Source organism: Ictalurus furcatus, chromosome 24 (genome assembly GCF_023375685.1).
Source record: "Ictalurus furcatus strain D&B chromosome 24, Billie_1.0, whole genome shotgun sequence".
NCBI lineage: Eukaryota > Metazoa > Chordata > Actinopteri > Siluriformes > Ictaluridae > Ictalurus > Ictalurus furcatus.
This window is the reverse complement of record NC_071278.1, coordinates 6,275,012-6,290,765: the sequence shown is the minus strand read 5'-3', so window position 1 is coordinate 6,290,765 and position 15,754 is coordinate 6,275,012. Positions and strand designations below refer to the sequence as shown.

At 40.3% G+C, this 15,754-nt stretch overlaps 1 protein-coding gene across 1 annotated transcript in view; it reads right to left on the bottom strand.

Annotated features, from left to right (window-relative positions):
- Positions 1-318: 318 nt before the first annotated feature.
- Positions 319-15,754, bottom strand: part of cpne4b (copine IVb) — a 19,508-nt gene continuing 4,072 nt past the window's right edge. The window contains exons 6-15 of the mRNA XM_053612285.1: positions 14,103-14,192; positions 7,728-7,826; positions 6,510-6,596; positions 6,335-6,394; positions 5,629-5,762; positions 5,026-5,080; positions 4,125-4,176; positions 2,476-2,603; positions 2,017-2,250; positions 319-450 (exon numbers count right to left, since the gene is read on the bottom strand). Of these exons, the coding sequence (XP_053468260.1) occupies positions 319-450; positions 2,017-2,250; positions 2,476-2,603; positions 4,125-4,176; positions 5,026-5,080; positions 5,629-5,762; positions 6,335-6,394; positions 6,510-6,596; positions 7,728-7,826; positions 14,103-14,192 (1,071 nt within the window). The remainder of the gene's footprint in view (positions 451-2,016; positions 2,251-2,475; positions 2,604-4,124; positions 4,177-5,025; positions 5,081-5,628; positions 5,763-6,334; positions 6,395-6,509; positions 6,597-7,727; positions 7,827-14,102; positions 14,193-15,754) is intronic.

The window sequence follows — 15,754 nt, the reverse complement described above, 5'->3', positions numbered from 1 at the left end:
ATAATAATAATAATAATAATAAATGCAAACTGTCTAAAATGAAAATACACGTTCTGTACAAGCAGAAATCATGAGCACATATTAAAGATATTGTATATCTCGCTGAAGACATGCTTTTGGATCAAGTTTGATATAAATGCTCAAAATGAATTCATAAATTACCCAAAACTGTGAAAAATATAGACATAATAATTATAAGTTACTACACTTTTCTTAATATATATTAATGTTACTAATAAAAATAACAACAACAACAACAATAATAATAATCATAATAATAATCATAATAATCATAATAATAACAACAACAACAGTTGCTTAGGGACTGAAAGCTCTGGAAGACTCGAAGTCCGACATACATTTGGGTTTGATGCCTTTGCTGTTGTAGTAATCCACTACCTGATTGGGCACCTCGGCCAGCACGCTTTTCGCCAGCGCTGCAGGAGAGCCCTGTGAACATGATGAGAAGAAACTGAAATATATCACACTCGATATTGTCTCTTGCACCAACGTTCGTGCGATTCAGCTCGACACCGAGCTTCAGAACTCTGTGGTATTTATAAACCGTGAGATACCGCACACGCTGACCTGAATCCACCAGGCTCTTATTGTGTCTCACCATTAATAAAATGTCAGAATCCTGCTGGTTCGGCATTTTAGTGTTCCTGAACCGCAATCATCCTTCAAAGTCAGAAAAAGAAACCTCACAGATACAATAAACCACAGCAGAAAAAACACAGAAACACATAAATAACCGGAGGACCTGTGAGCGTGTGGTGTATTTAACACACAGAGGCCGGGTTTGAACAAACCGGGGGCGCAAATTGCCTGTCTAAGCACGTTTGTGTTTAGAAAGTGCCACGGTGTGGTTGTTCTGCTTTTAATGACATGCCACGTTCAATTAAACACACCACAACGTTCTCTGATAGAAAGCAGCACTGTCAGTGAGAGAAAGAGGAGAACTCAGACAACATGCTTAAGTTCAACACGCCAGCTTCTGATTGCGTAAGGGCGTAGTATAATTATAATAGTATAATATAATAATTACTACAATTACGGGAACGCATGCATGCATGAGAATCACTTTAGACATACGACCATATATTACATAACAACAATAAATCTGACTCGTTTTTTTTATTCACCCCAAGTCATGTGGAGGTCTGGGAAATTCTGTGCTTCACGTAAAACAAATATCCAATTAAAAATACGGTTGCATATTCTGGGGTCCCGGTTACATCTGGCATAAACCCAACACCGAATTCCACAAAAACATCATACCTACAGTCTACGTTGTTTGTTTGAACAATAAATAGCTCTGAACACCTACTCTTGGTGATCAAGCCTGTGTACGAGGTTGTTTATTTACGAATAACAACAAACAGCAGAACTGTAGGGAACTGATGTATGCGGGTCTCTATCTATACAACAAAGTACAACAACAACTTGTAGATCCTTCCCTTCTGTCTGATCACCTGTTCTGTTCCACTTGATGCCTCAATGCTGGAGAACACTGGTGTATGTGGCAGCAATTATTTTTTATTTTTTTGCAAAGTTGACATATGCAGTCCTCTTTCATAGATAAAAGAACAATTTCATAAGTTAACAATAGCGAATAGTGTAGCTACAGGCTAGTTTACATAGCTATCTGAGAGTTACGGTACTGCTCTACCCTCAGGAGCTGTTCATTTATCCCAGTTAGTGATTTATGAGTATTACATTTTACTTATCCTGAGTGAATTATCGTACATTTGGTTCAGCAGCATTTATACCAGAGCAGGCATCAAAGTCCCGCGTCTCCACATGTGGGCTGGCTGATGCTGGTTTTAGCCTGAACTGTGCTTTTGCCCACACGGCCTTTCAACTGTTTGAAAGCCACGTTAAAATTCAGCTCATTCTGATTTAGCTTGTTAGCACTGTTAGCAAAATCCCTTCAAATGCAACGGTTATTCAATAAAACGTGTTCTAACCTTTTTCATTGGGCCACAGAAAGTAATTTGATTTGCCCACACTCACATGTTTGAAGTTACGGAAGGGTACAAACTGGACAATGTCTCGGAGCACAGGTTCTCCTTTGGGCGAGCGCAGAATGCCGTCATCGCCGTCCAGCATTTGCATGTCACTGAAGTCAGCACTGCCGATTCCCACAATGATAACAGACATGGGGAGGTGGGAGGCATGTACAATGGCTTCCCGTGTGTCAGCCATGTCTGTTATAACACCATCGGTCAGGATCAGCAGAATGAAATACTCCTAGTGAGAGAGAAAGATGGAGTAAATGACAACACAGTCAGTCAGTTTCATTCTCTCCACCTATTTCCAACGTGCTTTCTCTCTGAGTTGTGATTCCTATATGGTTTACCCAGTTATAGTACATAAATAATATTGATTTAAGGCTGACTTCGTCATGGTTGTTATTGTTCCATTTCAAGTCCAACGAGCTATAGATAAGATAAGATAACTACACACCATGGCCTCCTTGGTGTGCATCTCCTCAGAAGCAGAGTTGGCTACTTTCTGGATGATTGGCGCAATATTAGTGGGGCCGTAGAGCTGGATCTTCGGCAAACAGTTCTGATAAGCTTCGACAACACCTTGAATACCTAAGAAAAAGAAAACGCCAGTTACATACTTAACTCTGGTTCTATGAACCCTGTATCATTTATATCACCGCCAGGAGTGCATCACCTGGATAACTTTCTGAGACCTTCCATAAATAATGTTTTCTTTATTATGTAGTGTTTGCAATTCATTCAGCCATCGTTCCAAGAAGATTGGCCTTGCTGTTCCGATACTTTTGAAGCAAACTGTATTTGCAAACCTTGCTCACCTCACATGAGGTCAGTGTTCGTGATTCCACTATTAGAAAGAGACCGGGCAAAAAATGGTATTCATGAGACAGGTGCAAGACAACAACCAAGAGGACCATCACTTTTACCAAAAAAACCCACTTTGATTAACCCCAAACCTTTTGGGAGAATGTTCTGTGGACTGATGAGGCGAAAGTAGAACTTTTTGGAAGACATGAGTCCTCTTACATCTGGCATAAGCATAACACAGCATTCCACAATAAGAACATCATACTAACAGTGAAACATGGTGGTGGTAGGGATGCTTTGCTGAATCAGGGCCTGGGCGACGTGCCATAATTGATGAAACTCTACCTACATAATTGAATTCTGCTCTCTACCAAAAAATCATGAAGTCCATAATGTGAAGCTCAAACACATTTGGGCTATTCAGCAGGACAACGATCCGAAGCACAAGAACAGCTCCACCTCTGAATGGCTCAAACGAAACAGAATGAAGTTTGATTCATGACTTGAATCCCATCGAGGTGCTGTGGCAGGACCTTAGCCGGACAGTTCATGCTCAAAAGCCCTTCAGTGTAGCTGAATTAAAGCGATGAAGAGTGGGCCAAAATTCCTCCACAGTGCTGTGAAAGTCTGATCTGTAGTTATCAGATGGGTTTGGTTGCAGTTTTTGTTGGTAAAGGTGCCACAACTACAGTAGTTATTCATGTTAAGGGGCAATTAGTTTTTCACATGCGTGGTGATCTAGATTTTCAGGAACCTCTTTCCTTTGATAATTGAGATCTTTTTCATCATTTTTGTGTTTCATTGTGTACTTTTTTTTAATGAGGATCTGAACTCATTTAGTGTGATAAATATGCAACACTAGAGGAAATCAGGAAAGGCAACTACAGGGTCTGACATGAGTACGCGTTGAGAAGAAGAAAGACATCTGTAGGTCACTTCATGACTGTAGAAGGTCTTACCCAGGTGATTTCCCATCACTCCTGGCAGTTATGTCTGGGTTCACAGACATTGACCTCTGACAAAAGTTACTCAGAGCATGTCATGAAGGGGGGTAGCTTGTTAAGTGGGAAACACTTATTCTGTAAAGGGACATAACCTCAGGGTATAACCACTAGAAAAATCTAATCTATACCACTTGGTGTGCAACACAGAACAGCTATGTCAGTGTGTGATCTGTTCACTTCACACATAGAGATTAGTGTGGAATCCTAACATATTACATCACCGTAGGTGTACATGCTGGTAGATAGAGGCTAAGAATATACTACCACACACACACACACACACACACACACACACGCTTACCAGCACACTCTGGGTTGTCCTCATCAAAGTTTACAGCAAAATCATGGGAGACCTGAAAAGGAGAAAATAGTTGCTGAGTTGCATCCAATCACATTAAGGTCTGTTAATATATGGCCTTGATTTCAACAAATCAGATGATCTGACATGGCAACACATTCGTAGCAGTGATGGTGTAATGACTGATAACAAAAACAAACTGATCCAAACTGACCACCAATATAACATAGAATATTCAAAATATATTCTCTATTCTTATTTACAGTATGTCAACAATATACTCAGCCATAACGTTAAAACCACCTGCCTAATATTGCGGAGGTCCCCCTTGTGCCCCAACTACTAACCACTGCATACCGGGAACACCCCACAAGACCTGGAGACGCTCTGACCCAGTCGTCTAGACATCACAATCTGGCCCATGTCCGAGTCACTCAGATCTTTACGCTTTCCCATTTTTCCTGCTTCCAACACGTCAACTTCCAGAACTGACTGTTCACTTGCTGCATAATAAATTCCCCCCCCCCCCCCCCCCCCCCGGACAGGTACCACTGTAACGATATGGTATAGTATAGAAGTAATTGTCTCATTTGATGTTCCTCAGTAGCATAACATTTGACCCACTTCATGCTAGTGACCACCATATAAGTTAGAAAAACCTTTATTTCCACCAATCATTTTACATTAAACGAATAATCGGACAAAAAAAGAAAAGAGGAAAGATAGGAAAAATCCTCCAATGCATAACAAACAGCTGTTTTATTATTATTATTATTATTATTATTATTATTATCATTATCATTATTATTACAGTACTGTCCAGCAGAGCGTTCTGAGGCAGTGGTCAGTGACATGTTGATGGTACAGGAAGAGCTGCAGTGCTAATAGTGAAAGGCTGACTTACTTTGAAGTCCGGTGGGATCTGCGCTCCAAAGCCAAACGCTGGAAACATTTTATCACTGAAATCAGAGGAGGTATGATTAAAGATGAAAGATAGCGAGCTTAATAAGATACAGTAATAAGAAATGTGCAGATGTGGATGTATGACATTGGTATGGGTCAGATATAATTGGCTCAGTGCTTGAACGTAAGCACGAGTGATGTGATGATGTGGTCGAGAGGCCGAGGTACGCATTATTACTCCATGTGTCTGCGCTAAGCTTTTCGCAAACTTATTTGCAATGGATCAGTGGCTTTCAGAAGAAAAACCAGAGAATAAATGAATGGAAGTACAGCTGAGGTTATAAGTTTACACACTACGCCTTGTGGAATCTGCAAAATGTTCATCATTCCAGTGCTTTTGGAAAAATACCACAGAATTTTCCCGTTTGCATTATTTATTAGTGGAGAGTATCTTTTGCAGTAATCCAATACTAATCTGCATTAAAAAGGAAATAATGGATAATATTTTGAGTAAATAATAGGAGCCTGCTCTTATGCTAACAGCTCCAAGTCACAATTATGTACTCTTTGGTTATTCAGTAGATCAGCAGATGGTCGGAGTTACCTGTCGTAGTCTTGGCAGATCTCCCCCACAGCCACCAGGGCCTTGAGGTACTCGTTGGGTTGGTATGGGTGGATGTAATGAAGAGAACAGCTGTTACGTGGGTCGCCGTTTGAGGCAGTAAAATCAATTGCCACCTACAGACAAACACAGCCAATTCAGGAATTACAGCTTTCCCATCTGGACTGTAAGTAGAGGGTACAGTAGATATCTGTGTGTTCTCTCTATTAGATATACAGTTTTTAAACAAATATAAAACCATTACAGTATGTCACGTCAACACCGGAACTCCAAAATCGCAGAACGCGTCATGAGCTACAAACATGGCCGCCATGCACGACACCTCCCAACACATAATAAACCAAGCCTTTACATGCAACCGTCTGTGCTGTGCGACACATTAATTGTATTTTAAGCTAATTCTATTTCAAGCATTTATTTCTAGAAAGATCTGCCAGTGGAACGAGACAGTGAGTAATATATTTAGAAATATTTTATCATTTTCACAGTGTTCTTGGGGAGGTCTTTGAGGTTCAACCTAAGATTTCAAGCTGTATTATATAATAAAAAGGAGCATTTAGTTTGCGTGAATATGGCTGTATTTAACTGTATTACGTCGACCAGGTTTACTGATTTGAGCGTTTCGTTTCTGTGTTCTTTTTTTGTCTCAGCAGTCAGATACGAGAGACTCCATGAGACAGCCACTTACTGTGAACTGGATCTGACATCCACCCATTATATAATCCAGAAACGAGTGCATCTTTATTATCTAAAGGAAAAAAAGTCGAGAGTTGTGTTAAATGAGTGGAACGTTTCCAAACGCTTCAGATTTGTACAGTTTTATACTTGACCCAATCCGTGTGACACACAGACAGCATCTTCACCTTACACTGATTCAGGATCACCACACCAGAATTTCTGTAATTCTTCTTTTTCACTTGATACTTGGGATTGATGCATTCCCACTGAATCTGTTGGTGACAAACAAGACAGAGATGAGAAATTTCTAGTCATTTGAGTCATTTCTGCATCCACCAGTCAGTCTGATGGACGGTCTTGATAACTGAAATAACATGGTGATAAAACTAGTCCCTAAACTCTACTGCTTAGGCTAAATACATCTATTTGTAACTGGATTACACTGTAGACTTCCTGACCAACCACTAAACACCCCAAGACCATTGAGTAGGTGGGGATTTGTTCTCCACCCTGACCCTGAGCACTGGCATACCACAAGGATGTGTGCTCAGCCCCCTCCTCAACACCCTGTTCACTTTTGGCTGTGTGCCCACTCACACCTCCAACGGCATCAAGGAGTTTGCGGACAACAAAACAGTCATCGGACTGATCACAAACAATGACCAATCTGCCTACGGGGAAGAGGTGTGAAACCTGCTGAGATGGTGTGATGGAGAACAACCTAACCCTCAACACCAAAAAGACTAAACAAACCTGTTGATGCCAAATCCTGACCCTACCATCTCTATGTTGCAGTGGAAATCAGGATTAATCAGACAAGGCAATGTTTTTCCAATTCAACTGCCCAGTGTTGATGAGCCTGTACCCATTGTAGCCTCATAGCCTCACATACACTATATAAGCGAAAATATGTGCACCCTTGACCATCACACCCATGCGTACTTGTTGAACGTCCCATTCCAGATTTATTCCCTTAATATTATTTGCTGTTATAATAAGCTCCACTCTTCTGGGAAGGCTTTCCACTAAATTTAGTTATCCAATACCAACTGGGCCTGTGTGAAAATGTATTTGCCCCCATAGTCACTCATTCCCCAAGTCTATGAAACTACGTTCATAACGAGGGTTCAGCTGGACTAGACACAACCAGGCCTGATTAAAAAACTGTACTGTGTGTTTACTCAGGTTGCCTTTGTTTTGTGTTTTATTTCGTTTGCAGATCTAAAACTATTCAGTATGAGATATACACAACAGAAGTATCACAATAGAAGAAATCACAACACTGTATATTACAGTATCATTATCGTTATCATACAGTATCATACAGTATCTGCTGAGTTAACACACAGAGAAACTCTCAGACTACTTCATGTGTGTGTGTGTGTGCGTGTGTGTGTGTGAACCTGTTTTCCATCCATAGCTGTCTTCATCTCTTTGAAGGTAGTCTGGTATTCTCCAATAAAATCATGCTTTCCATTTGAGTCCCAATCCCAAACTGTACACTAAAAAAGAGGGAATAGATGGTACAAATTCATACTGAAGGCGAAGTCCCCTTCTTATGATAGGCATAAGATCAAGACATCATATTTTTTCAGAATATTGTATAGTGCATAGAGTATAGTGTATATGGTACAGTGTATAGTGTGTAGTGTATATGGTATAGTTTATAGTGTATAGTATATAGTGTATATGGTATAGTGTATAGGGTATATGGTATAATGTATACTGTATATGGTATAATGTATAGTGTATAGGGTATAATGTATAGTGTTTAGTGTTTTGGTATAATGTATAGTGTACAGTGCATATGGTATAATGTATAGGGGTATATGGTATAATGTATAGTGTACAGTGTATATGGTATAATGTATAGTATGTAGTGTATAGGGTATAATGTATAGTGTATAGGGTATATGGTATAATGTATAGTGTACAGTGTATATGGTATAATGTATAGTGTATAGTGTATACGGTATAATGTATAGTGTGTAGTGTATATGGTATAATGTATAGTGTATATGGTATAATGTATAGTGTGTAGTGTATATGGTATAATGTATACTTTATGCTGTATAGGATGCCATAATGAAAAGAAATTCAGTGTCTTTGATATGTGAATCACTGACAAATCTTTTTTAAGATTATATGACAAGCCCAGTCTCTTCCCTTTACTTGTGTTTCACATCTGTGTAACAATGACCATAGACACTGCTCAGGAACTCCGCCAACTCAGGGTTAAACTGCACATGAACTTTTTCTTTTTTATTATTGGGGTCATTAAAAGCAGCAGAAAAATAAATAAGGCTTGGTCGTTTCCAGCTGTGCTAAATGCCATCATTCAACACATATACACACATGCTCAAATCACTGTCCATGAGAGAGAGAGAGAGAGAGAGAGAGAGAGAGAGGAAAACAGCCTGTTAATATGCAGCCACAAATAAGCAACAGGTGTGCTACCTTAATCTGCCCATTTCCCAAACCTCCCACTGCAGACGACTGCTAAATCACGCCCCCACCTGCTACAATGTGCAATCATGAGACCGTTAGATGTGCTAGCTTGTATCAGCTATGCAGCATGCATCATTAATATCACAAGACCCACACCACGAGAATGACACCATAGATAAGTGTCAAAGCCAAACGGATACTTAGGAAGCCTGAATCAGTGTCCAGGCAGATCGCAGAGTGCACATGAATATGAATATGTGCTGTCTTAATGACACATCATGTTCAACGTCCATGTGCAGAGTAGGAGTTAAAGAAAGGTTATATATACATACTTAATACAAACCTGACACTTCACACAGCACTGGGTCTGAAGCACCAGTAATCAAGAAGTACACACAAATAAACAGACGTGAGATTTAATCATCGATTATCTACAGTGTGTGTGTGTGTGTGTGTGTGTACAGGAAGACTGCACTGTGTAGTCTCGCTGCTGATGAATCATTAATGCAGGGACATTAGTGGGGGGTAATCAAAATTTGAAGGCCGTTTAAAATATTAATACAAAGATGCTGTGGTTGACTTTTCAACTGAGTAAAAGCTGCCATTCCTCCCAGTCCTGAGATCCATTATCTCTCTTTTTTATGTCTAATATCAAAACAAAAACAAAAATCCTTGGATCAGAGATACAAGAAATCCGGAATACGGAGATAATATTCTCAGTGGATGAATAAAATGGTTAATGCAACATGTTATAACTATGAATGACAGTGGGTTTAGGGTTGTGTCTGAATGGAATGGATAACTCTGTTGTCTTAACATAAGGTTAACCTGCATCAAATGGAACAAATTAATTGGTTTTAACCCACAATAAACAAACGCTGGCACCTCTAAGATCATAGCATGTTCACAGACACAATAAAATTAAAATGGTTCTAAATGGCAGTTTTCTGGGGTTCATACTGTAGACCCAACAGTTTCATAAGTAACTAGCATTCTATACCGTCCCATGTAGCGTAGGCCACATGATGAGTAACTGACCCACCGCCACACTGAGGGGTAACATTCAATTTTAGTACCTGGACAACATGTACAGTCATGACTATGAAGCAGCAGCAGTGCAAACCTGGAGTGCTACACCTTTAAGTAACAACCAATGACCAATGTTTTCAGCTGTAAATCTCCCCACCTCCAGCAACAAAGGTACATCTTATCTTATCTTATCTTATCTTATGCTTCCTCTGAGACGCATGAAGCCAATTGCATCTTTTCGAACTGCTGCTCATGCTACGTCATGGGTGGCGTAACACACTCGGAGTAAAGCACTACAGTATTGGTCCTCTTCTGCTTGCAGGAGCTCACAGATGCCCACGATTGGCTAGTGATTGACAGGGGAAAGAGACCTCCCTCCCACCTAGAGAGCCCGGCCAATTTTGCTCTCTTAAGACTCCTGGCCATGGGCATGTAGCATCATCATGGATTCAAACTCACAATCTCCAGCTGACAGGGTAAATGCTTTCCTGTTGCACCACTCAGCAGCACTCGAACAGTGTTTTAATTAGAATGTGAACATCGCATCTTGAAATGAAACCAGTGTCACCACTGAGGTGACCTCACAGCTTTCAGAACATGCTGTATAAACAGCTCATGAATATTAAACAAAAATTACACATCTTTAATTATGACTGGGTCCCTTAAAATAACAGTCTGGCAGTTACACTTGATCATGGTGCTGTCACTCAGGAGAATGCACATAAACATTTGGGGTCAATCCGTTTGCTGGCTCAATGAGTCAATAAGAACTCGACCTGGTCCTCCTGAGCACAGAGCAGCAATGAAGCGCTCAAATCCTAACCCTAACCCTAATCCAGGCAAGTACTTTTAGGATCGTTTGTTGTCTCGTGAGTTCTCCTCTCAAGTCGGTTCATCAGTATTCAGACCGAACATAGAGTGCTTTAACATTAGCAATATTTCAAGTTCAAAATGGCAGATTAAAAGTGTGATCAAACAGATTAGTTCGACTTAAGCAGGCGTGTAAAGTCTGAATATGAATAACTTTCTCAGTGTAAATATCCGCAGAATAATTACTGCGAATAACACGGCCCTACGTGACAATGCTTGAGAACATGCAAGCCATTACAACTAGAACAACATTACTATGGTATAGAAGTCTGAAAGGTTGGCAGTCCCATGATAACGGAATGTCGGACAGAAGATCTACTTGACCTGCAAAACTGCACAAGATCTTCAGATGGTCCATCGAAATGCACCTGGGAGTCTTTTTATTATAAACTAGCCTAAGCAACGGTACATCATATGAAAAGATATTTACATTTCTTACTTTTTTGTAGGAAAATGCGCAGAGATTGAAAATGACGTAATTCCGAGCTCCGACTTCCCACTTCCAAGGTGTGTACGGCCTCAAAATGGCCAGAAAGAATTTTCTTTAGAAACTCATCAGTCTATTGTTGTTTTGAGAAATGAAGGCTATTCCCATGTGAGAAATTCCCAAGAAACTGAAGATATCTTACAACAGTGTGTACTACTCCCCTCATCGACCAGGCCTCTAACCAGGATAGAAAGAGCAGTGCGAGGCCCTGGTGCACAACTCTGCAGGAGGATAAATACATCAGAGTGTCTAGTTTGAGAAACAGATGCCTCACAGGTCCTCAGATAGCAGCTTTATTAAATAGTACCTGCAAAACACCAGTCTCATCTTCCACAGTGAAGAGGTGATTCTGGGATACTGTTTCTAACCTTGTCTATTCATATTCTATTCTGAATAAAAGTAAGCAGTTTTCATGACTTTTGTTTAATTGGCTATGGAAGCAGAGCTCTTGTGATTGGTGGATACACAAGTGTACATTCGTGTGAATCATGATTTTGGATTTGTCTGCCTTCTTGATGTATTGGTAATGATTCTGGACTACATTTATTCTGTGCCCAAGCCCTCTTAGTTACAGAAGGATTTGCCTGACAAGGTGGATCCACCAAGATCCCTTTAACCTTGCCCAAGAATTATGGTAGCTCACCGGGTAAATCTGAATCGTAATTTGAATGGGCAATGTTGAATCATCCCTGTGACGAGTCAGAAAAAACTGGGATGACATGCTGTCTCTCAATCAATTCATTCAATTGGATAGCCACACGTGAATCTGCTCAGCTCTCACTGACCATGCAGGCCACACACCAGCCTCATCCCTCCGTTATCAGCACCTTCTGACACCAAACCCAGGGAAGTCGTGCAAGTCGAACCCCAAACAAGTGCGCCTCAATTTTACTCCCACAACTGAAAGCAAACAAATTACGCTAACTTTTTCATTATCATGGTGGTCTGAATTGCATGTTTTTCCAACCTTCGTAGACTCCGGAGCAGCAGAGAGATTTACGGATAAAACTGTGGCCAACATTGGATTACTAGGACCACTTCCTATTCCACAACACCCTTGGTCACACATAGCATTGGACTTTATCACTGATCTTCGCAATTCACCAGGCCATACCACCATTTTCACAATTAAAAATCTTAATTGACATATTTTCGTGAAATGCTAGGGCTCTGATCAGTTTTTACAGTGAAAAAATCAGAGCCGAGCAAACAAGTGGAGGCTTAATGGGTGTTTTAGCATCAGTATCTTGTTGTTACGGTGTGTCGTTTCCACTCAGCTAACTGTCAGCTAGCCACTGCAGTAAGCGATGCTAGCTAATTAGCAGGCTATGAGAGATGTCGGCTCACATCCTGCAGCGGAACTGAGGTGATTGCTGTTATGGGAATCTGCCACAGGCGTTCTGCTCTGATACGACCCTGAAGACCCCGTTAGAAGCCGTACAATATCAGCTGAGACATATGACTGTTGATGATATATGACATGCTGTTTTAACCTGGTCTCTGATGGAGCATACCCTATCACATACTGTATATAATGGTCCTAAGGTGTGGCATTATTGTTTAAACAAAAACAATCACAGAGTAAAAGCAGGATATTGCTCTCTGCAGCCACGATCAGTATTAACACAAGCCCAAGCTCCACTTTAATATCACTTCAAGGACTAGGAATAAACGTTGTGCACTATTCAAAAGTAAATAGCCTCAATTCAGTCTTACGGTGGTGTTTGAAAGCTTGTGAACCCTTTAGAATTTTCTATATTTATGCATAAATATGACCTAAATAGACTTTGATACACTGAATGCCACGAGTGAACCTTCTGCCATCATGTACACATTTGAATGGCCATGTAATATGAAGCAGTGCAATAAGATGAAATAAAAAATGACCTTATATGGTCATGGGCGCTGCTTCAACTCGGGACAGTTTCATTCGCTGCTATTGTGGAGTAACTGTTTAACACCGAACACAACATCGCTTCACCTTCACACGCTCGCTGAGAGGAGGATAACGGCTGAGAGGCAGGAATTTGTTGCTGCAAGCCTTTTATAATCGACCAATCGATGTGTGAGAAGGCGGGACTTACAGAGAAGGTTAAAGCAATGCGAACATACACACACATATGATGCAGTATTAGACCATAAACACATCATAATGAAACTAAAGCCGAATCCCGGACATTTAAGGTCTGAAAAAAAGGACATGTCCGGGGAAAAGATGATGTATGCTAACAAAAACATTTCAGAGAACAATTTGTGTTCATTTCTACCAAATGAACTTTGCATGAAATGTATTAGCGCCTGCACCAGGAGGTGTTCACATGACTCATGACTGGCGAGAGCGAACCAGAACTATAATCAAGTAGCTGTCTGTATTGTGTTCTGTGAAAAGATTTATTTCTCTGCTTTTAAATGAATAAAATTGTAATCCTGATAGTATTCCCATTTTTTTTTTAACAAAATGTACCTGTAATCTGATGACTTTGCTTTATGACGTAACTGTAATGGATCACAGTCACCGGTGTTTGTATCCTGATTACGTATCGCCGTCACATGTATTCCATTACTCCCCAAACCTGGGTAATATACAGTATATATATGATGTACGAAGATATTCAACTTGCAAGGTATAATGCTAATTTTACCATGACTTGAAAAAAGAAAATATTGTCACTGCTCTGGTGTTTCATTTGGGAACTAGACTTCTCAACAAAAGTGTGTTTGCTTACGAAGGGAAGTTTGTGAACTGTAGACAGGTGTGATTATTCAGTACACATGTCATTTGGAACAGAGACCTGTTGAGAGTTTACTTCCTGGTTGTGCATGTGTTCTTAGTGAAACATAGTCCATGGTCTTGGTGCATGACGTCATTCTGTTCCAGTGCAGATCTCCAAAAACACGGATATGACTGAATAAACCAGACAAAGGATGTGAAAGGCTGTCCTACCTTCAGCTCTCGCTCATGATCCCCACTGCACAGAGTGTTTAGTGACACTTTGAACGATTTCCACACTGGATTTAGATTATTCATGATGGTCTGTAAAGACAAAGGCAAAGTTGATCAAAAAACTGGTATTTTGTTTTGTACTGTGAAGTTGTTTGTGTTGGTGTGCATGTACAGTGTCCTCCATTAATATTGGCACCCTTGGTAAATATGAGTAAAGAAGGCTGTGAAAAATGGTCTTTATTGTTTAACCTTTTGCACAAAAAATTCTAAACAATACTCTGCTCTCATGGATACCAAACAATTACAAACAAAACGCAGGTTTATCAAAAAAAATTGTTAAATATAGGTGTGCAACAATTATCGGCACTCCTGTGAATTCATACGAGAAAAATATATTTGAAGTATATTCCCATTGATATTTAAAAAATTTTTAGTACACCTGGGTGACTAGGAACAGGAAATTGTTCCACCATGACTTCTTGTTTCACAGGGGTATAAATATGAGGTAACACACAGCCCAAACTCCCTTAGTCATTCATAACAATGGGTAAGAGCAAGGAATATAGCTGTGATGTGCAGCAAAAGGTTGTTGAGCTTCACAAAATGGGGCGTGGCTATAAGAAAATAGCACAAGCATTGAAAATGCCCATTTCCACCATCAGGGCAATAATTAAGAAGTTCCAGTCAACTGGAAATGTTATGAATCAACCTGGAATTGGACGTGTGTCTATATCGTCTCAACACACTGTGAAGATGACGGTGCGAGTGGCCAAAACATCTCCAAGGATCACAGCTGGAGAATTGCAGATGTTAGTTGTGTCTTGGGGTCAGAAAGTCTCCAAAACTACAATCCGAAGTTACCTACATCACCACAAGTTGTTTGGAAGGGTTTCAAGAAAAAAGCCTCTACTCTCATCCAAAAACAAACTCGAGCGTCTTCAGTTTGCCAGACACTACCAGAACTTCAAATGGGATCGGGTTCTATGGTCAGATGAAACCAAAATAGAGCTTTTTGGTAATAAACACCAGAGGTGGTTTTGGTGCACAGAGAGAGGCAGCCATATGGAAAAGTACCTCATGCCCACGGTTAAATATGGAGGTGGATCTTTAATGTTTTGGGGCTGTTTTTCTGCCAGAGGACCTGGACATTTTATTAGAATACATGGCATCATGGACTCGATCAAATATCAACAGATATTAAATGAAAACCTGACTGCCTCTGCCGGAAAGATTCAAATGAGCCGTGGCTGGATCTTCCAGCAGGACAATGATCCAAAACATTCATCAAAATCAACACAAAAATGGTTTACTGACCACAAAAATCAAGGTCCTGCCATGGCCATCCCAGTCCCCTGACTTGAAACACATAGAAAACCTGTGGGGTGAACTGAAGAGGAAAGTCCACCAGCGTGGACCTCGAAATTTGAAGGATCTGGAGAGATTCTGTATGGAGGAACGCTCTCAGATCCCTCGCCATGTATTCTCCAACCTCATTAGGCATTATAGGAGAAGGCTCAGAGCTGTTATCTTGGAAAAGGGAGGTAGCACAAAATATTGACTAAAAGGGTGCCAATAATTGTTGCACACCTATATTTAACAAAGCTTTTTTTTGTTGATAAACCTGTGTCGTGTTTGCAATTGTTTGATATCCA